The sequence below is a fragment of the Camarhynchus parvulus genome, chromosome 7, assembly GCF_901933205.1.
Source record: "Camarhynchus parvulus chromosome 7, STF_HiC, whole genome shotgun sequence".
Classification (NCBI taxonomy): Eukaryota; Metazoa; Chordata; class Aves; order Passeriformes; family Thraupidae; genus Camarhynchus; species Camarhynchus parvulus.
The window spans coordinates 27,650,071-27,672,329 of record NC_044577.1 but is presented as its reverse complement, the minus strand read 5'-3'; the positions used below and the strand labels follow the sequence as shown (position 1 = coordinate 27,672,329).

Genomic DNA, 22,259 nt, shown 5'->3' with positions numbered 1-22,259 from the left:
TCTCTTGGGGCTGCATGAGAGCCTTCAACCGTATGACCTTCAGATGAGCCCATCTAGAATCTAACTTGCAATAGAGGCAATAATATTTTATTTTTGCTGATACCTAGACAATGGAAGAAGAGGCACATTATCCAGTCTCTACCACATTTCAAGTGTAAGTGCTATTTTTTCCCTGTATCTTTACTTTTTGGATTATAATTACACTTGCAAAATGTGTCATGCTATTTAATGGCGTTTCTTCTGCTGCTTTCTTGATACAATCTGATGGCTTATTACTCTAAGTTTTGCAAAAAGTGCAAGCAGTTTAGTCCCTGCTAGAAATGAGTATTTGCTCTGCCAGGTTTGCAGGCAGCAGAATAAAGGTCAGACTTTGTCAGACATTCTGAGTAGTTTTCCACATCTCCCTTGACTTTGCCTTATGGTGACTTCTAAGGATCTGCCAAAAGCACGTCTGGGAGCTCAGTGCTAGCATCTGACAACTTTGGCTGAGGCTATCCTCATTTTATTCCTTTGCAGCTTCTGGTCTCTATGGCCTATTCTGAGATGTAGATCCCAGAAATTATTGGTTTCCTCCTGAAGATGGGCATGGAACAGAGAATAGGCTACAAAACTTTCTCAAGCTTTCCTCAATTTCTGGAATTCCTTAATGTTAAGATAGGCAGGCAGCCAAATAAGCAAAACACCGGCTGTTCCTTTAAAGGAGGTGACTGCTGACAATCATCTACCAACCCACTGGCTAATTTCTTTTGAAAGTTTATTGCTTGCTCAGTCCACTGTGGATGTTGGAAATAATTTATTCTCTTCTGCATTACAGGTACCTATATGTATTAGAAAATATTTAGCATTTCTGATTACTGCCATTCTTCATTTATGACTTGTTACCCAGGTCATCCACACTTTGTTTTGTGTTGTTTTACTGCTTCCAGGCATTACAGTCTAACTGTGAATGTCCTAATTACACTACTTGCATGTGAATAGATAACACTTCTGTCTTTCATTTTCCTTATATGTATTGAATCTCCCAAATAAAACTGATTCTTTCATTCAGTGGTTGAGAACTATACACACATAGGTCTTAATTCTGGACTTTGGGGAATTAAGGCAAAGGTAGTCTACAGAAATAGCAGCACAACTGAGCACTGTGTGCTGACAGAATCTGGATGTTTTAAAGTTCTGATTTCAGGGGAGCAGGATTGTCTCTTGAGAGGAATTTTAGTCATTAGTGAATTAATGCTTCAGTATATGAAATCATCTCTATGAAGGGAGTTATTCTGAATAGCAACTTCTTAAGAGTTGTAACATTGCCAGTCTTAGTATGACTTTTGATCTGCCTGTCTATATATTATGTAATCCAGGGAGATTTTGCAAGCCAGTAAATCCTGTTGATAGCTGTCATTTTCCTGATCTCAGTGCTTGTGTGACCTTAAACTGCAAAATGGGACATTTATCTAGTCCTTAACATCAAGCACTGAACACCTCAGCCAGTACAATGGATGTAGTGCTGGAGTCATGTAATTTTTGCCATCATTTCTAAAAGTCTTTAGATTTTACTGTCAAACTGAAAAATATTCAGTAACAATACACACCCCATCAATGTTTCACATTAACACTTTGATTTTTTGTAACTCATGGCTGCTTCATTTTGGGTGCTGTGCGTTTGTGTTCATTGTTGACCTCGCTGGAGCCAGCAGCAGTTTGAAATTTGAAAAACCATAAGCCAAAAAGGTGCATCTCATTGCCTTAAACTGCTACTGCAACTATGTTTAAGTAGGCAAACCTGTGTTTTTTTAAATTGGTGCATAAACAGCTCTTTTATGGAGCATAGATAGAGAGCAAGTTTGAGAAAATGTTTCCGGTGCTTTTGAACAAGAAAAAGGATCACTAAATGTGTTTGGTGTTGATGGTCACTGCCTGCCTTTCAGTTTGTGATAGTGGGGAGTAGCTTGTAGGGGCACATTTTCTAATAACACTGTCCTTTAATGTACAGCTTCCATGAATTTGTTGTATTTTTTCTTTTCTTTGGGAAGCTAGCACCATCCCTTTTCAACAGCATTCTGTCAGACCCAGATGTGGAGCAACCTGAACTCTGAGAGTTTCACACACCACAGGTTCTCCCTCAGCTCTTTCCCCTTCCCATTGATGCACTGTTTTGCCTTACCAGACTTTTCCAGGAAGGCTCTAAGCACTTGAAGGGTCCAGACAAAAACTCAAAACTTGTGTTGATGCTAATACAATGGTTATTTGCTGTTTGCTGTCAATTTTCCACTTGTTACTGTAGAGCAGGTAAAGAGAAGCTGCAGCCTCGCTGGGACTGGCAATACTCACACAGGCCAAGCTGTAAATAAGGGTTATAGCATGCTGCTGCTGGGCATTAAATAAGCAGATAAATTTCTCTTTGCTGTGGATTTATTCAAGGCAGATGTTTTTAGTGAGCTCTGGAAAGGTTTGGAGGAATATAAAACCTGCTGCAGTTCTGGAATTGATCCATGAGGATCAAAATCTGGTAACCAGTGATTTGTTTAAGGGTCCCTGACACTTTTATGGCATGACCATGTATTTCAGAGAGGGCTGGCTCAGTTTGAAACACATTCCAAACCCAAACCTGAAATAAATCCTTGCAACAGAGCAATTCTCTAAACTTCTGCTTTCCCTTTATTTCATTTTTGACAAAAAATTCAAGAAAAAAGAGTCATAGTTTGGGAAGGGAATGACTCAACCTTTTGAAAGGAGATGGACTGCTGATAGTCTGTGTTTGTAGCTTTTGGTGTGGCATTTCCTCCATGAAGAGATGTGGATGAACACATTATTACAGACAGAGCAAGTATAAAACAAAGACAGAGAAGAAATGGAAAAATACTTAATGTAGCTTCAGCCATGTGATACTGGAATTACATACATAATGGTCTACCAGAGCTTGAAGGGTCAGCTAAACATGGCATTGTGTGGTCCAAGAGGGACTTAAGAATACTGTAAAACAAAATTGAAAAGGAAGACAAGTATTTCCTATTATTTTGACCCCAATTGTTCTCTGTTACAAGTGATGGAAAGTTAATGCTTGAGGCCTTTGGAGCTGGACTGAAGAATTGCATGAAATCACCAGAAGAAATTATTATGAACTGGAAAAAAACAGTAAATATATTAGGTGATGTGTAATCGATTACTTTGTTTTGCAGGCCAGAATCTCAGCAGCTGTAAACAGATGTGGCTAGACTAGTGCTAGTAAAGAGGCTGTGATGTGAGGACAGAACCACTGAAAAGGTCTTCACATCAATTAAGTGCTACTCTTCCATTTTACTGTACTGTAGATACTTGATACATCAGTGTGAAAACAATTTTGCCGCAAATATTTTAAGTAAATCTTAATATCCAGGTGAAGCAAAATGAGAACTAGTAACTCCATTCTAATATACTCTCTGGCTTTGGGTAAATCACTTAATCTCTCTGCTGGTTTCTTAATCCAGAATGAAAATACAGGTATGAGGGCATTGACAAGTTAACAGTTCAGAAACAGTTATTTGGTGCAAGTCACTTTCTGTGACAGTGAGCACATTATCAACTACCTGGAGTCAGAGTATTGTAACAATCTCATATTGCTGCTAGATAACTCCCTTTTTCTGAAATTGAAATGTGCTGAGAAAGATATTCCTTGGAGCCTGTGCTCTGAGTAAGCACTAAATCAATATACTGGAGTCGGGTGAGGAGTCTGGGACGTGAAGGAGCTGCTGTTTATCAGAAAGCACTGGAAAAAGACATGACCACAAAGAGCTTTAGAAAAATGCTTTGACATTTTTAAACAGAAATCAGCTCCCCATTGTGCAGGATCCCACAATTTGTACTTCATGGAAGATGTCTTTTGTTTAGTTAAAGATAGACTCAAAAAGAATTTGAGAAATTATACCAGAAGTAGAAAGTTTCTCCAGTTTATTCAGCATAGTCAGCCCATGACAAATGTTAATGTCCTTAAATATTGAGTAAGTAATGCCAGGGAGAAGTGGTCACCACATCACAGGCAAAACTAATTTGTCTGAACTGATATCCCAAGATTTAAAGGAAAGAGAAAAATTCTGACAGCTGTAGGTTAAGCTGCAGCAGATGAGAAACCCAGCTGGAGTGAGGTGGGGCTGGATTAAAAATGAAAGGTTTTTAAAGAAGAGAACCTAAGAATGGGTAAGGTTGGTTGGCTAAATATTGTAATTTGCAAAGTAAGTGCTGTGCAATCAGAGAAAGCAAAGCTGAAATGAGAATTGGAAACTGAGAGGAGAATGCTGGGAGGAATTTGCCCAAACCACAACCAAGCCTTCTTCAATTCAAGGCAGATCATCAATATTTTGCCCACCTGGAGGTTGAAGGGACTTCCTGCTCGGTTGCCAAATTTTGGTACGTAGTTCAGAAGGCAAAATTGCTTCTTTCCCAGTGAGCAAACACAGCCATGACTATTACTCATTCCAGCTCATCTTGATTCACTCAGTTACTTCATGGCTTGTAGGCAAAGGATCAAAGAGTCAGGAGATGGAGAGCTGACATATCAGAGGGGGGATAGGAAAGGAGTACTGCAATCAGCAGTTGTTATGGTGACTTGGCAAGCGTGCTAACAATTAACACATTCTAAAGTGACCCTCAAAGAGGATGGCATTTCTCACAAAGCAGAGGAAGAACCTTTGCCTGAGTAGTTTTTTTATTTGGTGGAAACTGGTGTATGTCTGCTTTTCCCATTTTTTTTGCAAAAGAAAGTCACAGATCCTCATCAAGTTTCAAGAGCTCAATTTCAAATCAATAACTCAGTTCTCAGTTACACCAGCCAAGGATCTGCCTGTAAATCTGAAGGTATCATTAATACCATAGGAGGCAGGGATATACCAGTATGGTTGTTATTTAATGAGAACAGGACTGGTTCATTTTGCTGAACATTCGTCCTTTGGGTAGACCAGGAGTCTTTAGATTGAGCTGTATGTGTGTGACTATATGTAGGTGTTTACAGTCCTCTCCTGCTACAACATGAGAAGGACCCTTAATGATGCTTTCTCAAATTGCAGCTCCTTATCTTCTACTTCTAAAGATCAAGACAGAATTTGGTATGTGTCTGCCTTTTTTGCCTGTATATTGTCAGGAGCTACTGTCTCAGCACACTTGAAAACTAGATGGCTGAGTACAGATTTACATTATAAGCCCAATCCTTGGCAACCATGCTAGAAGTATTTGGTCCAACAGCTACACTCTTGCATACTCAGAGGTGTAGCAGCACTACTGCCCTTATTTTTGAGTTTCTGAGCAGCGGAGAGCAGGAGTCAGGATTTTTCATTGGAACTCTCACTGTGCTTTTATGGAGAAACTGTTCTAGTGAGAAATTTTTCTGCATGAGTATCTATCTGCCTGACTAGTCTTATGATTTTAAGTTGGGCTCATCCAAGAGTTTTTTTTAATTTCATTATCTTCTGCCATTTGGCTTGCAAAGAGTATGTCTTTAACAGATGTATTAAAGAGTATGTGTCAAGAACTTTCCACTGCATTGCTAAATGTCCAGCATTTCTTCCTAATATCATCATCTATTAAGTTTACCTTCTTTCTTCACTCTCTCTCACATCTTGCCAGGTCAGAGGCTACCCTGAGCCACAGATCACATGGTACAGAAATGGGCATCCTGTCCCAGAGGGAGACCATTATGTCGTGGACCGCAGCATCCGGGGCGTGTTCAGCTTGGTCATCAAAGGAGTGCAGGAAGGTGATGGTGGCAAATACACCTGTGAGGCTGCAAATGATGGTGGGGTTCGTCAAGTGACCGTGGAACTGACAGTGGAAGGTCAGAAGACTCTCATACTGTTGTTTTGGTGATTATAGTTTAAGTAAAAGAGCAAGGTGTGCTAAACAGTCTGGTTAAAATCACAACACATGCCTTCTCATTGATGCAAGAGTAAGGTTCATTTACTGCATTTCACAGGTTAAGACGTTGTGCAGGGAGCTACATGTCTACAATTAGATAAAGTGTGAGTTCTGTTTCAGGTGTGGGTGATGATGTGCAGGTAACAAAAGTCCTAGCTTTAAAGACTTTGTTCTAAACTTTGTAATTTTCATGGAAAATTACACTCGGGACAAAAATTGTGAAGCTGCATGCCTGGTTGTAATTGCATGCTTAATGTCAGACAGGAAACAACCAGGATCAAACCCAGGAATTTTTAAGAGCACATCTGCATATTAGATAGTTGCAAACTGCCAAGTTTAAAGAGTGACACAAAGCCAGGGAAGGATTGAAATCAATTGTACTGCTTCTCCTCTTGCAATTTGGTCATGTCAGAGACCTGTTGAATATCAAAACCCCTCAGGTCACAACTTTGTCTTGAAGCCTTGAAGAAAAGAAAAAATCTGCAGCAGTCCTGAAACTATCAGTATTTGGGTTTATTCGGAGTCAAAAACTCTGTTATACTCAGAGTACATACTGAAATATGCATACATCTGGCATGACTGCTACTGCCTTCTGTTGTGAAAATTATATGAAGTATTTATTTTTCCCCTTGTTTTAAATTGGGACAATTTTATGAATGACAATTTACATGGAGGTGGAAGATTTTTTGTATCAGTTTTTCTGACCTGGTTTTTGCTGCTGTTCAAAACAACTTCGGGGCAGTAGCTAAAGACTGAATTTCTCAGAGCTTAAGAATTATATGGCCTTTGTTCTAAAATCCCTTTATCCATCAAGACAGCAAAGCACAGAGGGGTTTTGGGCTTTTTTTTTTGTTTTCTGTTCTCCGCAAAGATAACCACGTGGGGCTGCCTGCTGCTTGAAAAACGAGTGACTGAAACGTGATCTATTGTTTCCATCTGCACGGCTGTCCTGTCTGACAGTGATGTGGGCTCTCGTTAGGCTCTGGAACAGGTGTTTTTTCCCAGCCCAGAGCTGTGTGCTTGCTGCTGCGGCTCCCGGTGTCCCCGGGCCGGGCTCTGTGTGCAGCAGATGGCGCTGGGATCCCGCGGCATCTCCCTCCTGCCGCGGCAGCGAGGGACCAGCTCCTGTGGCATCCACAGCAAAGGTGCCTCGGGCTGGCCCGGGACTGAAAACTCAGCCAAGTAAAGACCTCTGTCACAGTCTGAAAACATCCTGCTATCTTAATTTGAAGTACTGGTGCACTGTAGAGATCCGACAGTGTTTCATTTTAAAAAGTATTTTTTCATTAATAATCTTCAGCATTGTTACAACTGAGGCTGGGGGTTATTAGACAGCAACTCTGCTAAAGCTTGGTTTTGAAGTTGGAGAGCCTGACTTTGAATTACAGATGACATAACATTATACTGCAGGTGTTGCATTCCTCCTTTATGTTTCTAACCTAGAGAAATGCAAATTTACATAGTCTTTATTATCACTAATTCCCAAATTAGAGATAATTGACAAAACTTTGGTAATTAGTGATAAAAATTGATAATTAGTGATAAACTAATTGATAATTAGTGATAAACTAATTGACAAAACTTTCGTCTTCCTGTCTTTCTGTCCTATGCTTACAGGAAACTCCTTGATGAAATACAGCCTGCCATCCAGTGCCAAAACCTCTGGGTAAGCAGTCTACTGGCTTGGATATTGTTTAACAGACACTTAAGTATATTTTGGTAGGAAAACATGTAAAATTACTCTTTCTCAAAGTCTCCACTTACCCCAAGCAGAGCAGCTACTGTGGCAGCTGCTGGCTAAGCAGAGTGGTTGAGGCAGTCGGGAAGATGCACAGCTACTGCTCCAGCATACTGACTGAGGAATTAATCTGGCTGAAAACGGAACATCCTGCTGATGCCTAAATATTGCACCCTCCTCTGCTGCAATTTTGCACCCCCTTCTCTACTCTCTGATATTCAAGAATCCTTCTCCACAACTTCCATGAACCGACAGTCTCTTTTTAAAGCCAGAGCAAATACTGCTTAAGGAGTCATCAGTAAGAAATAAAAGCAACTGAAATCAGCATTCTCACACACAGAATTTAAATATTTCCAAGCAACATAGTGGGTAAACTGTAGTCCAGAAGAAATAATTGTTCTGGTTTGAGTAACTATAACAAGAACAGTTGATGGGGTGATGTAAGCTGGCACATAAAAGCCTACTTGTACTTTCTGCACTTCAGTAAGCATTTACAATTATGTGAATGTCACTGTTTTGAAAGCCTCAGACCTAATTCTTCCAACAGCTGAATTAATTTCTTTTTTCAATAGTTTGAATTTAAGCAGAATTTTTCTGACTTATATCTCTGGCACCGAGTCACTCTGGATGTAGGCAAAAGCACATGTTCTGATTATGTTAGTGATTAAAATACAGGTGGTTAAAACTGGAGTATTTAATTTCATCATTAATATGAAAATTGTTTATTTTTTAAATTTCAAAATTAACAGATTGCAACACTGAAAATGGTAAGTAAAACTGAGTAATCAGGATACATTATTTTACGTGGTAATTTCTGTATTGCAAATTACCTAGAGACATACACACAGGATAAATAATCAAAACAAGAAAGGACAGTTCAGGCTGCTGTTAGGTTTTGTTGTATACTCAGACTTCACAAAGCAGTATCCTAATCCATTGTATTGCATAGAGCTAGAGTGATTGTCCTCACTTTTCATGCTCCTGTGTTTTCCTCCACTTCAGTATTAATAATTCTATGGTAAGAGAAGGGAGAAGAATAAAAAAATTACACATTTTCATTTGTTCATGTCTAGGAACCAGCCATAAAGCTTCGGGGCAGCTAGTAGTTGATTTTCTTTTAATTTATGTGTATAGATGTATAAATATAGACTCACCACCTGAAGATGGTTGCTAAAAGACTTTAGTACACATTTATGTTCTTCTTTAGTGCTATGAGAGAGAGATGACATTAAAAGTTATCAGATATTTAATTATATGATAAAGTGATTTTCATTGTAGCACGTTACAATCACCCTTCTCTCAATAGTTTTTCTGGTCCTTCTGCCCATGTAAATCCTTTCATTATGGTATCATCTCTTGCTTAGAAACCTGGAGCTGCCCATATGGCAACCACCCTGTCTTGGCAGCACCTTGGGCTGAGGCGATGCGGTCTCTGTTAGTATCTGACACCTGGTAGAAGTGGTGAGGTATTGACACATCCTACTTGCATGTGCTGAAAGGCCATCTGGAAAAGAAGGCCTTAAAAATGGTTCTGTTTGCTTGAAATTAAATGTTAAAAAAAAAAGAAATCACCATCTGCCAGCTGCTAATGTGTCTTTGTTGTACCACGGCTTCAGAGCAAAGAGTGAGTGTGTTCCCTTTGACATTAACAGACCTGAAGTTGCACCTTTTTGGTTTTTTTCATGCTATAATGCTGTTTGATATTTCATGTTCTATGGTTGTGTAACTGTTTACAGTTTTCGACTGCAGTCACTGATGCCACTTTAGTTTCATCCCATATATCATTTCCCAGCTGTAGCAGCCATGTAAGTAGAGCTGGGAATTTAAACTTAACAGTAACTCACCTGGGACAGGTGGACTTTGGTTTTGTGCCCTCTTCACCTTTGCTTTGAAAATATTGTAGCAAATGAGATTACAAGTAAAAGTCTTCCCCACAGTAAAAATATTTACCAGGACATGTCAGAAATGTTGCAAAACCAAGGTGCCTGATTCAGAAATCAGAAATTACATTGTCAGTTGCACTCATGAATGAAACAAATTACATGATAAAAACCTGTGAACGGTAAATGAGTGTGCAAAAATAAACTCTTAGGAGGCAACTAAAAAACAGAAAATGGGGAAGACTAAATGCATGCAGTGTTTCCTATCTTTTGGTTTTCCCAGCTCTGCTTATGAGCAACTAAAATGGTCCCCAAGATCTGTTCTGTGTATGCCAGATGAGGGTGCATAACCCAGTTGCATGAGGAGTCAAAAGCAGTCATCACCAGCATTTCCGTTTCTTCCACTGCCAAGAAAAATATCATGCAACTACAGTCTGTGTTGCCACCAATGATATATCCTTGTTGGCAGACCACAGGTCTAAAAATGCTTCCTGACATGTGCTCTAACCACAACAGCTTCCAGCTCTTCTGTAAAACCAGAATGTCAATTGCCTTTGCAGGGGAAGACTCTCTGTTCCATCTGTGGAGCAGAGACCAAGCATCTGGGGAGAAAGTCCGCCCAAGTTTGCTACAAAACCCAACCGAGTTGTTGTGCGTGAAGGCCAAACAGGCAAATTCTCATGTAAAATAACAGGACGACCTCAGCCTCAAGTAACTTGGTTTAAGGTATGATTTCCCCAAAAATTTATGTTTTCCTTCTCTTTTGAAGTTTTGTGACTTGAAAGGATGAAATGCACATTGAAGTCTTAAGTGCCAGTGTCCCCTTTGGGCATACACAAGATTTCCAAACACATTTTTTTATTTGTAAGGAAGGAGCTTTCAGATTAAATTAGGTATTACAATGATTGGGCCATTTTTACTGAAACTGTCAGTTTTTTAGAGAATTACAGTTACTTTCTTTGATTGGGAAGAGCAAATATATGACTGCTCTGGTGGCATCCTGCTCCCCTCCACCCTTCAACAGAGTAATGCCTTATATATAGTGAACAGAAAAAAACCTCAACTCTTATCTATGCTTCTACTTTCTCTTGATATCTCCAGGTTTGAGGGGGAAAGAAACAAAAAAACCCTCCAAGAACAGGAAAATGCTTCCAAGTCATTGTCTGCTTTATTCCAGACTTATCCTTGTCTGTAATATAAGAAGGTCAGGGTACATCCCCAAACACAGGCAGCCTCTTGCAGTGTTTTTGTTTGTTTTTTAAGGTTTTTTTAAAATTTTGTTTTGGTTTGGGGTTTTTTAATTTGTTTTTGTTTGTTGCAGTACTTTGGTTCTCTGCCGTATTCACCTTTAAAAACATTGTAGCAAATGAGATTACAAATAGAAGTCTTCCCCAGACCAAAAATATTTACCAGGACGTGTCAGAAATGTTGCAAAACCAAAGTGCTGATTCATAAAACCAAAGTGCTGAATCATAAATCAGAAATTACTGTGTCAATTTCTAGGAATCTGGGTATAATAAAAAGGGAAAGGCCGAAAGCAAACTAAGATGAATAGGTGGCAAAATAGAGGAAAAGGGAAGCCTCCTGAAGACGTGAATTACAGAATTTTGGGGACAGTTTATTGTTTTGTTTATACCATATGAGTATTATACATAGAAGGAATTTGGCTAAAGGATAGGAAAAGGCAGTTTGAACTAATGTTTTACTAAAAAATTCTTGCGCCCCTTCTCTTGACAGTAGCTACTGTCTCACGGTGCCTTGTGGTATTTGCAGGGTGATATTCAGTTACAGCAAAATGAGCGCTTCAACATGTATGAGAGAACAGGCATCCAGTTCTTGGAGGTTCACAATGTTCAGCTGGCTGATTCAGGAATTTACACCTGCACAGTGGTGAACAGCGCTGGGAAGGCGTCTGTGTCTGCAGAGCTCACCGTTCAAGGTACAGCAAAGAGTTTGCAGGAGAGAGAAAAGGGGCCACAGACATTCTGATAAAATGTCTTTGTTGTGTTCTTGGTATTTAAAAGAAACATTCACTTCTTCCCATTATCTTCTCTCTCTTTTTCTCCCTCTGTTCATTAAATGATGCTGTGATAGCTTGGAACATGCTACTGCTGTAAAAATTGTTGGTTCAATGGGAAAAAAAGACAATCCAAGTGCTTTGTAGCAGATTTCTTTAAAAACACTTTTTCACTTTTACTGTGACTTCTATGTTCTGAACATTGGTTTGATTTTCAGCAAATGGAACCTGGCACTTGTCATTATAATCAGTAATTAATTTTGTATGTGTTGAGTACTAGCACCAGATGCACATTTATACCAACTCTCTTATGGGAGGCAAAATTCTATCTATATTTGTAGAGCTAGGAAAGTAAAGTAAAAGAGCATAACTCTAAATTATGAGAGAGGAAAAAACCCATCCTAATAAGATTAAAATTCAGTCTTCTCAACTCCCAACCCAGCCTGTTTCACTGCTTGTTAAGGAAACAAATATATTTGCATGAGTAGAATGTTCTATTTCATACATGCATTATCATATACAGCTCATTTTGCAGTTTGATGCTTCTTAGGGTGCCTGTTGCATCAGCCTCAAAATCATACAGCCTTCAGCAAGCTCACTAAAGAGGAAGTTCATCAGTCAGTGGGTAAGCAGTCACTGGACCCAGTTAAATCATTAAATCCACAGCTGCTGGCTTCAGCTGCAGTTGTGAGCTCAGTGGGTTACGTGTGCACCCAGCAGTGACTTTTTTGTTGCAAGACTTTCAGTTTCGCATCAGTGCTGTCACACTGTAAGGTATCAAGGATATAAATAACAAGTGGATGTACATTTGGGATGCTCAGACCCACACCTAACCTTTCTACAAATTAAAGCTGTACTTTTTATCTGTAAGTTCCAATCTGGTGAAGCCATTGTAGAAGAAGCTTCTAAAGTTTGCCTCTTCAACAGAGGTTATACAGAAAGGCCTGTTTCTTTCAATAAGCCTTTTATCCAAACATAAAACTCGATTCCTGACTGCTCTCCCTAGAGTGGTGAGCTTTCTGTCCTGTAATGGCTGCATCTGCCTTGAGAGATGATGCAGAACTGGGGTCACAAAGTCAGTTGTGGTATATGTTTGCTTCAGATGCTGACCACATCTCTGAATAATCCATTCTTTCTTGGATTAGTGCAGGTCAGTAAAAAGGGCACTCTTTTGCAATGCTCTTGATTAATTGGATGGTTCCACTTACCTAACCTCAATATATAATACCTAATTCTTTCGTTATCAATTAGATCAGGTTGCCAGAGTTGCTGCAGATGTTAGCAGACAATGAAGTGGCTCAGAAGTACTACATGTTCTTTCAAAGACATACAATCTCATATATAGATATTTTCCTCCAATAGCTATACTTTTTCCCTTAGTGGAAGGTGAAGAGGGAGGAGGAAATATTCTTTTAATGGACAAGGTTGCATGGTATTGTCTTGTCTGCAGCCAGTAGTTACGAAGCTTCCTTTTCTGCATTTATCCAGTCTTCTCAGTTTTAATTTCTATATTTCTGTTACTGTTTGACGGGTTTATTGAAACGAGATCAGTGGGTTTTCATCCCTCTCTCATCTCAGCTTTTGTTTGTGTGTAAATAGATTCTTTTGGTCACTCTGAATGTCGTGGCAAGTCCAAGCATTTAGAAGTGAATTTTTGCTTGCAAAACACAGTGGAAATGAGGATATCATCCATCACATGATTTTGTCTTTTCCCTGAGGCGGAGATGCTGAAAGCATTTTTATGAAGTGCTTGTTGATGACTTGGAAAAATTTGTTATCTTGCAAATTAATTATTACATGTCTTTCTACTGTAGTTTCTAGTGTCACAGCTGACAACAGCATAGGTGCAGCTTTGATCTGACCAGGAGAAAACATATTCCATCCTGAAATCTTAATTAGGGGGTAATACAGAGATGTGGTTGGTATTTGGCTTGGAATGGCATTTCTCTCCTTGCAACTATTTATCTCATGCTACCCCCAAGGGAAACAAACACTGTCAAGGTTTTTGAGAATTCATGGAGGTTTACAAATCAGGAGACTGTGGGTCAATATGTGCTCAGTTTTATCAGTGCAGCTGATGAGGCCCCTTGGCAAATGAACATAGCTCAGCCATGTTCCTGGATTTCCTGGTGGTGTTGCAAAGTGAAGAAATGCTATGCGTTAGCTTTTGAGTTATTCATGTTAGTCATGATAATTCTTGCTACACAGCAAATGGGTTGGTAAATGTTTACAGGTGGGTCCAGGTTTTGGGAGGTTTTACTCCTGTTGACTGCTGCTCTTTCACTGTGAGCGTGATCAGGTGTAGGACTGATTGATGGCTTGTCTTCCTCTACCTCTAAAAACTCTGTGGAATTATCATAAGATTCAATAAGCTGCTTCCCAATTGGAATCTCTTCCATATGTCTCTTCCCCAACACAGAGCTTTTGAAGGTCCCTGAACCTTTAGTTCTGCAGGGTTGTGAGAATATGATGCAGCAATGTCTCAAAATGGACCAAGACCTCTTTCTGTTTCAGCTGAGCAGCTTTCTGTTGTCCATATCAATTCCAGGTGTGGTGATAGTCAATCTTGACTTCAATGCATTGAAAATTTGAAGAGTGAAGGTTCTTAAGTATATTTTTTGCTTAAAATCTTCCAAATTTTTGGAATTGTGCACAGTATTGTGTGTATAATTTGCCTGTTTCTTCTTTTATATTTCAGGTCCAGATAAGACTGACACCTACACTCAACCACCTTGGTATGTTTTTACTGGAGTACTTTCTCTGACTATTTAATTGCAGTGCACTGATTTTGACAATTACTGCATGTGCTTTCTTCACAAAGTGATAAATTTTTGGGGGGGTCAGTCTATATTTCGAAGTCAGAAAATGTTTGCTTGGAATAAGATTCTCTCTTGCTGCCTGATTCAGCTGTCCTGGTAGACTCATAGGAAATAGCTGGTGGAACTGGTGGCAACATTATGAAACACAGAGTTCTAGTCTGGTTCAGAAAAGCAAAATTTATAAAAAAACCAAGCTATGTGAGCAGAAATTCTACATTGTACCAGAGGGTCAAATGTCATTTTTGGAGTTAACATTGATTGCACCTTGTCTGTACTGAGCTGGTTGTTCTTTCCTGTCATACACTAAACATGCTATGGCCATGGTCTTTGCTGTTGTCTGAAAAAACATACAAATGTAGGGGTAAAGTAACAAGAAATAAAAAATTAATATTTAGGTCTTTATGGGGATTAAAAAAATTAAATTACTATTATTTTAAAAAATTATTTTACAGAATTAGTTTTCTTCATTAATAGGAAATGCAGGAATGAAAAGTTCAAGGCTGTCTGTGTAAGACACTTTGATGAAGGCCAGTTGCTCTATAGTCATTGGGATGTTTAATCTGTTCTCACATGCCCTGGATGAGTTTTCTAAATGGCATGCTCACGCTGTCCTAACTGCAAAGTGGAATTGAAAATGCTGTGCTATTCTGTTTTTCAGATCTGTGTGATTTTTAGGAACATACTTGAAAGTAAGTTTAGTGTAAATGAAATTGTGCAGCATTGGAAGCAAAACTCCCCATGCATGTGGTTCTCCAGAGTAGTTTCGCATCCTCCATCATTTATTCACACACACACACAAAAAAAAAAAAAAAGTTTTGTAAAATGAAAAAGTCTTACTTCCTGAAAAGTAACTGCAAATCTCAAACAGTACATCCAACTCCAGCTGAAGAAAGTACCCCAGTAAATATCCCGAGTCTCCCCGAGAGAATAAATTAATGGCACCAAGTGTAGCAAAACAGAGCTGAGCTGGAAATTGCTGCCCTTATTTCAGATGTGTTCCAATTCTGCCTTGGAGTGATTCTGTGGATGTGTGAGACACAGACAGTGCTCTACAAGTAACAGCTTAGGGATCAAGGCAATCACCTTCAACGAAGGAGACTTAGATTTAAGTACCCAGTTGGTCAGCTACTCTTGTTCCCCCAAAGTACTGAGCAGCAGATCAATCATAATTCTGAGAAACTCTTCCTAATAAATCCATAGCTGATATTGTTACATCCAGTCAGGTTTTTAAGATGCCAACACCCCTTCTTCCTCCCCAGACTTTGGTCTGGTTTCCTATCAGTCCTGTTTTAAAATTACCTGAATTACAAGGCACCATAATTACAAATAGTAAAATTACTTCACAATTTACATTTTCATTTCCCTTTAGGGAAGTATTTTATGTGACATTTTGAGCTATATTGTACATGACCTCCATTTATTAAAGCATCAAGTAGTATTACATCATGGTCATTCAGATCTCATGTAATTGCTTCCCATCGAAAGCAGTGCATGCAAGGTTAATGTCTGACTCACAAAACATGTTAAACTTGAGCAGTGGACTTATATCCAGAAATTTCTGAGTTGACATAGTGTCTGAGCCCTGATTTCATCTTATGAAGCTTTTCACTTCACCTCTTTGACCCATCTTCTTGATCTGTGCGAAAGGATTTAAAGGTTAATCAGTTCACCTTCTTGCTGAGGGCTTATTTATTTATATCATTAGTGATGATAATAATAATGAGTCTTTATACAGTGTCATGTATCTCCAAACTTCTCATTTTCCTTCAGCATGCCACCAAAACCAACCACACTTGCTGTTAAAGCTGTTGAAAATTCAGAATTCAAACAGGCAACCAGCAATGGGATTGCTAAAGAGCTGAAATCCAGCAGCACAGAACTCATGGTTGAAACCAAAGACAGGGTGCCAGCAAAGAAAGATTCCTTTTACATCACCAGAGAAGCCAAAGAAAGTAAGCAAGGACAGCACCAAGAAACCAACACAGAACATAAAGAAGGAAAAAAAGGACCTCAGGTCTTGCAGAAAACTTCAAGCACCATCACACTACAATCTGTCAAACTGCAACCAGAACCAAAGGCAGAATCCCAGGCCCCTTCCATCAGACAGGGTGAAAACAGAAAAAGGGGTGTGCAGCTCCTGATGTCAGCTCAACAAACTCCACCTCCTACAGGGCACGTCAGTCCCAGTACTAGAGAAGCAGAAAACAGGTCTGGAGCTCAGGGGCCTGTAATGGAGGAGAAGAGGGAGCCCCTGGGAATTCCCCCTCAGTTTGAGATCCATCCTCAGAGCCTGGAAGCATCAGAAGGCCAGGAGATTAAATTCAAGAGCAAAGGTAAAGGAATGAAAATGATTGGAGCCCCTGGGTTTAGTCAGAAAGGGGTTCCCTTTCTATGTGTAGAAGTGGAAAGCAGTTCCTGGTTCTTTGAAAGTTGCTCTCCTCCTAAAGCCTTTTGGAAACAGATGCAGAATCCAATGCTGTTTCCACAACACTTAGTGAAATTTTCAAACCAACCTATGCCATGGTGTCCATCTCCTCTCTCATCTGGTGTTTCCCCAGATGTAACCAATGCTGCTCCTACTAGGAGGTAGTTTTAGACCCTCTTATATGAGGGTGCAAGAGAGAAAATGGATGGTACACTTTCCAGAACTGTAATTAGTGCCAGAGTATCTCACATACTTTGCAAGCTTTAACTAATTCATGTCCCTGTGTGGTAGGAAAATAGAGCCCCTATCACAGATAAACAAGGAGCTCATCCAGTTTTTATTGCAGCCAGTGAATGTCTTTTTGTTTGGCTGTGGTCCCAAAGCACAAGCTCTTACGTGCAAGGCAAGGTGTTTGCAGGGATATGCAGCCTCACCTCAGGCAGGTCCAGGATTGTATCAAGGTGACCTTTGAGTATCTCCAGGGCAGGGAAAGTCCACAGCCTCTCTGGGCAACCTGTGCCAGTGCTGAGTAAAGAAGAGTTTGTGTTTGGAAAGAACCTTCTCTGTTTCAGTTTCATATCCATTTTGTCTGTGTTTTCAGCCAGAAGCTTTTCAGTTTTCAGCCAGAAGGTTTTTTTCAGATATGGTTTTACATGTTACCAAGTATTTGTTATTTTAAGAGATGGACTGGCTGAGAAGTTTTAGAGGATCAGAAATATCAAAATTTCTGACAACAGTTTTGTGTATTGCCCATTAAGGTTTATATAATTATGTATGTGTAAAGTGTACCTAATTTATACTAAGGTAAATAATACTAATTAAATATATACTAAGTAATACTAATTATGAATACCTGTTCATAAAAGTCCAAATGTCTGATTGTCCAGTTTCAGGGAAGCCAAAACCAAATGTGGAGTGGTTCAAAGAAGATCGACCTATTAAAGCTGGAGAAGATGTCCAAATATATGAGGAAGATGGAATTCATTGCCTATGGATAAAGAAAGCCAACTTGAGGGACAGTGGATCTTACAGCTGTACAGCTGCCAACCCCAAAGGCCAGAGTTCCACCAGCTGGTTGTTAACTGTCAGAAGTAAGTAAGTTCTTGTGAGCCCATCTGCACTTTGGAAAATGTGGCTGGGCTTTTTTTAAGCTGTCAGAGGGTGGTTACTACATCATTTTTGTTTGACTTCTCAGTGTAGGTTAATTCTGATTCCTACCTCTGTGAGTAAAGTGGTGTGCAGTAGCTGGCAATCCGCTTCATGCATCAGTTTCCCTTCTGACATATTGTGGGTTTTGTTGTTTGTATAGCTAAAACCATCTCAATACATGGTTTATACACAGGGAGGCCTATTTTCTACTCAGGTTTCCTGTTAATACTTGTATTTAATACAGGCTGTCGGTATTATTGTTGTTCTGCATTTAGTTTTTTTGAAGTTGCTTAGCATTTTTACACTCCAAATTTGAAATGTTTTTTGAGTACAAGCCAATTCTGTACAGTAGAATGAATAAGAAGAAAAGGAAAGGAATGAGAATTGATTTGCTACATTCAAGAACATGTCCCAGTGACAAATTATTTTAAGGCTCACAGGCAGTGTCCTACTGGTCTGCTTGAAATTTTTGTTGGTTGTAGCAAATCCTGTCCTCAGTTGTAATGTTTTCACCTGGTTTTAAGTTTTGTTCTGGATCCATGTTTATGTTAATGCAATTTTTCTCCATTTACTGTGCCTGAAGTTCAACCAGGATACCCAAGATAATTTCTTTCTGTCTCATTAGAGACCTTTAAACTGCATTCTTAAGTCACACTGTTCCTCACTGGGAGGACATGAACAAGAGCAGAGAATTAGCCATCCTCTTCTTTGTGCTAAGCTGTCTGCTAATATGCTGCATACACTTCTAGTGATGGGCTGCAAATGATGGATTCTGGCATAGGAAATCACCACCTAAAGCAGAGCTTGAGGTCTGGCAATGCCTTCCCAGGAGATGAGAGAAGAATGCCTTCTTTATACCAGTCAAAATTATTTCTCTCCCCCAATAAAACATTTCACCATGGTTAGCCCAGCCATTTCAGCTAAGCATACTTAGAAAATGGCTCTAAGTCATAAAGCTAATTTCATTAATTTCAGTTGAAGGAACTGTTTTCATTTTGCTTTTTAAGGGCCTAAAGTTGAAGAGGTTGCTCCATGCTTTTCCAGTGTCCTGAAAGGCTGCACTGTGAGCGAAGGGCAAGACTTTGTGCTGCAGTGCTGCGTGGGAGGGGTCCCTGTGCCCCACATCACATGGCTTCTCAATGGTAAGGAATCCCCTGCTCTGCAACACCTGCAAGAACGCACTGACAACCCAAAGCGCGCTCAATCACCCTAATGCAGCCCGCTGGGACATCTGAGGAAAGCCTTTTACAGGAGCACCAAGTGCGCGGAAAAGGCGCTCTGAGCAGGGGCTGTGCTGCCGCAGTTCTGCAAAGTGACCAGCAGGGTGCGCTGGTGACACGGCTGTGCCAGGTGTGTTACCTGGGCTGTGTCACACAGACACCCCTGTGCCAGCTGAGTTACCTGGGCTGTGTCACATGGCTGTGCCACTGCTGGGGACATCCCTGTGCCAGCTGAGTTACCTGGGCTCTGTCACACGGACATCCCTGTGCCAGCTGAGTTACCTGGGCTGTGTCACACAGCTGTGCTGCTGCCCTGTGCTGAATATTGTGTTGCCCCCCTGCCTTTGGCAGGAGCTTCTGCTCCAGGTATAACAGGTTGGCATCGTGATCCCACAGAATCCTGCAGTTCTAAGCAAATTATCACAGAATATTCTGAGGTGGAAGGGACCCACAAGGATCATCAAGTCCAACTCTTACATGAATGGCCCGTACAGGGATCAAACTTGCCACCTTGGCATTATTATCACCACAATGAGACCAACTGAAAAAAAAATGCACAATTCCAGCTGTACAATGCAAACAACCTTAAGGTGGATATAGGAAAGCAAGTGATCATTAATTTTTCAATACATGTGTTTATGCTTTTCAGTCTGAGTATTTCACTCAGAGGTAGGGAGGAGACCAAAGCCTGATTCCACCCTTCCATCGGCTGGGTAGGTCCTAATAGGTGTTAGTAGCTCTGTTCCCAAGATCTTGAAATCAAAGCTATTCTGGTTTCTTCTCAACTAGAATATGTTGTTCCTTGGCATTCTAACGTTTGCCTAAAGCTAAGTATTTTTTACTTTTATCAGACTGTATAATCTCCTACCCCGCACTGATTACACAGCTGAATAGTCAAGTTTCCTTAACTGCCTCCTAATGTCATGCTAGACCCAAAAATCGGTGTTTTGCTTTGATTCCAAATGATTTCAGTGATCCAGGCACTAGTGCTTTGGCTAAGGACTCTCTCCATTAAAAGCCATATCTGTAAAACACTAGAAAAATTTATTCAGCTTAACTCTTGATCACCTCTTTTACTCCTAAAGTGGAATTGATTTTTTTTTTCAGACTCTCCCAGGCTATCTATCTTTGAGTGTGTGTGTGTGGCTATTTTAAAATTAATTATTTGCACATGATCTCTGTTTTCCTTGAGCTATTCAGGGCTATTCAGAGCTTTTCCTTAGCTAATGGGCTAACTGAAAAAGGTGGCAGGGCAAATGAACCATGACCTTGAGACTGGTATGTTCCCACAACCTGGGCCGTTCCCCTTCCCAATAACTCCATGTCCAGAATAGAAAGGCCAGTGCTTTATTTACAACACAAAACATGTGAGTAAAGGTTCTGACACTCTCCCATTGGACACCATTTGTTTCTCTGTCTGAAGGCTATGCTGAAGTTCCTCCTTTGCAGATATGAGCAGAATCTCTGGCAGTTCAGGAATTGTCTTGCAGCTCAGGAGAAACTCTGAGTCAGTCATTTCACGTTCATATCCAAGGTACCCTTGCTCCTAGTGTTCCCTTAGACATTGACTGATGTAGTTACATTCAGTTATTTTCACATACAGAGCATCTTCCTGTCTCAGATCACTGGCTTTGGGTTGATTTTCAAGTGACTTACAGCTCATCAGGCACAGGTATATGGTCTCCATTTGTGTAGCCATGTTCTAATCAGAACACTGTTGTCTCCTGAGAAACAAAGCCTAGACATAAATAACCCACATGTTCCTGTGATGCATTGTGTCCTACTGCCTTTTTTCAGGTCGTTTATTTTTTACTGACCTTTCTTCTTGCTGAATCCATATGTCTGCCCCTGTTCGGGTATAATCATGTTTACATTGCATCTAAGCTTCTAGCTGCAGTTGCCTCAATATCACAATGTAGGTGGGGTTTTTTTAGTTAGCTGGATTTCAAACCATTAAAGTTCTGTGACAGTCAGTGCATTAACTTCACTCTGCTCTTAAATCAAAAGTCAGTGATGAGTCTGGGTAACAGAAGCACAAGAAACTCTCATAATAATAAAAATTAGACATATCATATATTACTGTGAAGACACAAGCACACGACTTTCATTCCAGGCTGCTGAAATATATCACTATAGTTTAATGCTTTTCTGTCTTGCATAGGATTGTGAGACATAACTGTTTATATACCATTTTGATACAAATGTGAAAGGAGTATAAACAGTTGTATAATGTTGATAATTCCATGTACACTCCTAGGGTTATTTTACTTAAGGATCAAATTGGCTGTTGTGATATCCACTTGAATGCAAACATTTCCTTCCTGTCTACCACCTAGCTAGATTCTACAAACTCCTCATATTTATATCCCTGATCAAATAAAGGAGAAAGTTGTGAAATATTACTCGAAGCAGACATAACAATTCTTTTGGCAAAATGACATGGTGGAGTGTTTCATCAACTGGCCACAGGAAGAAAACAGTATATTCACAGTATATTACTGGAGGCAGGCAGACCAGTTCTGTTTAAAAAAAAAGGTTTGTTAGCATCTACTCTCCCTGTCTGCAATATAAAGCTTTTTATATTCACAACTGAACTCTATTAGGACAGAGGATAAAGCAGTATGCTGTGAGCAATCTCACTACTGTTTAAAATACAGCACTTTTGCAGAACTCCATAGAAATAAAATCATGTGGAACAGGATGTATAAAGTTCACTAGAAAATATCAAATTCAAGTTGTCTTCCAAGCATGACAATGATAACAAACCAGAATTAATTTGAGCAGAATAGTCAGGAAAGCATATATATCTTGGTGAAATAATGAATGCAAAGACCAAGTTATCAACCATAAGAAACAGGAACAGAAGGCTGCTTTGAGAAACAAATAAGAAAAAAAAAAGGAAGGCAGCACAACCTGCTCCCTTCCAGGCTGGCCATCCCTGGACACTGAGCAGGCTGCATGGTGTCCAGTCTGCCTGCCCCAATGTCCAAGGAATCCACACCACCTGAGAACTGAAAGCCTTGCAACAACTTGTACAATGTTACATCCAAGTACTACTTTAGATACCAAGACTATTTACCAGCTGTGACTACATACCAATTCAAAATATTTTCCAAGCATTAGAGAGGTTGACC

The 22,259-nt window shown here is 39.9% G+C and overlaps 1 protein-coding gene across 1 annotated transcript in view; it reads left to right on the top strand.

Moving 5' to 3' along the window:
• Nucleotides 1-22,259, top strand: part of MYLK (myosin light chain kinase) — a 194,806-nt gene that overhangs the window by 71,721 nt on the left and 100,826 nt on the right. The window contains exons 3-10 of the mRNA XM_030951810.1: nt 5,590-5,797; nt 7,495-7,543; nt 10,056-10,221; nt 11,269-11,434; nt 14,211-14,247; nt 16,102-16,664; nt 17,644-17,847; nt 18,913-19,047. Of these exons, the coding sequence (XP_030807670.1) occupies nt 5,590-5,797; nt 7,495-7,543; nt 10,056-10,221; nt 11,269-11,434; nt 14,211-14,247; nt 16,102-16,664; nt 17,644-17,847; nt 18,913-19,047 (1,528 nt within the window). The remainder of the gene's footprint in view (nt 1-5,589; nt 5,798-7,494; nt 7,544-10,055; nt 10,222-11,268; nt 11,435-14,210; nt 14,248-16,101; nt 16,665-17,643; nt 17,848-18,912; nt 19,048-22,259) is intronic.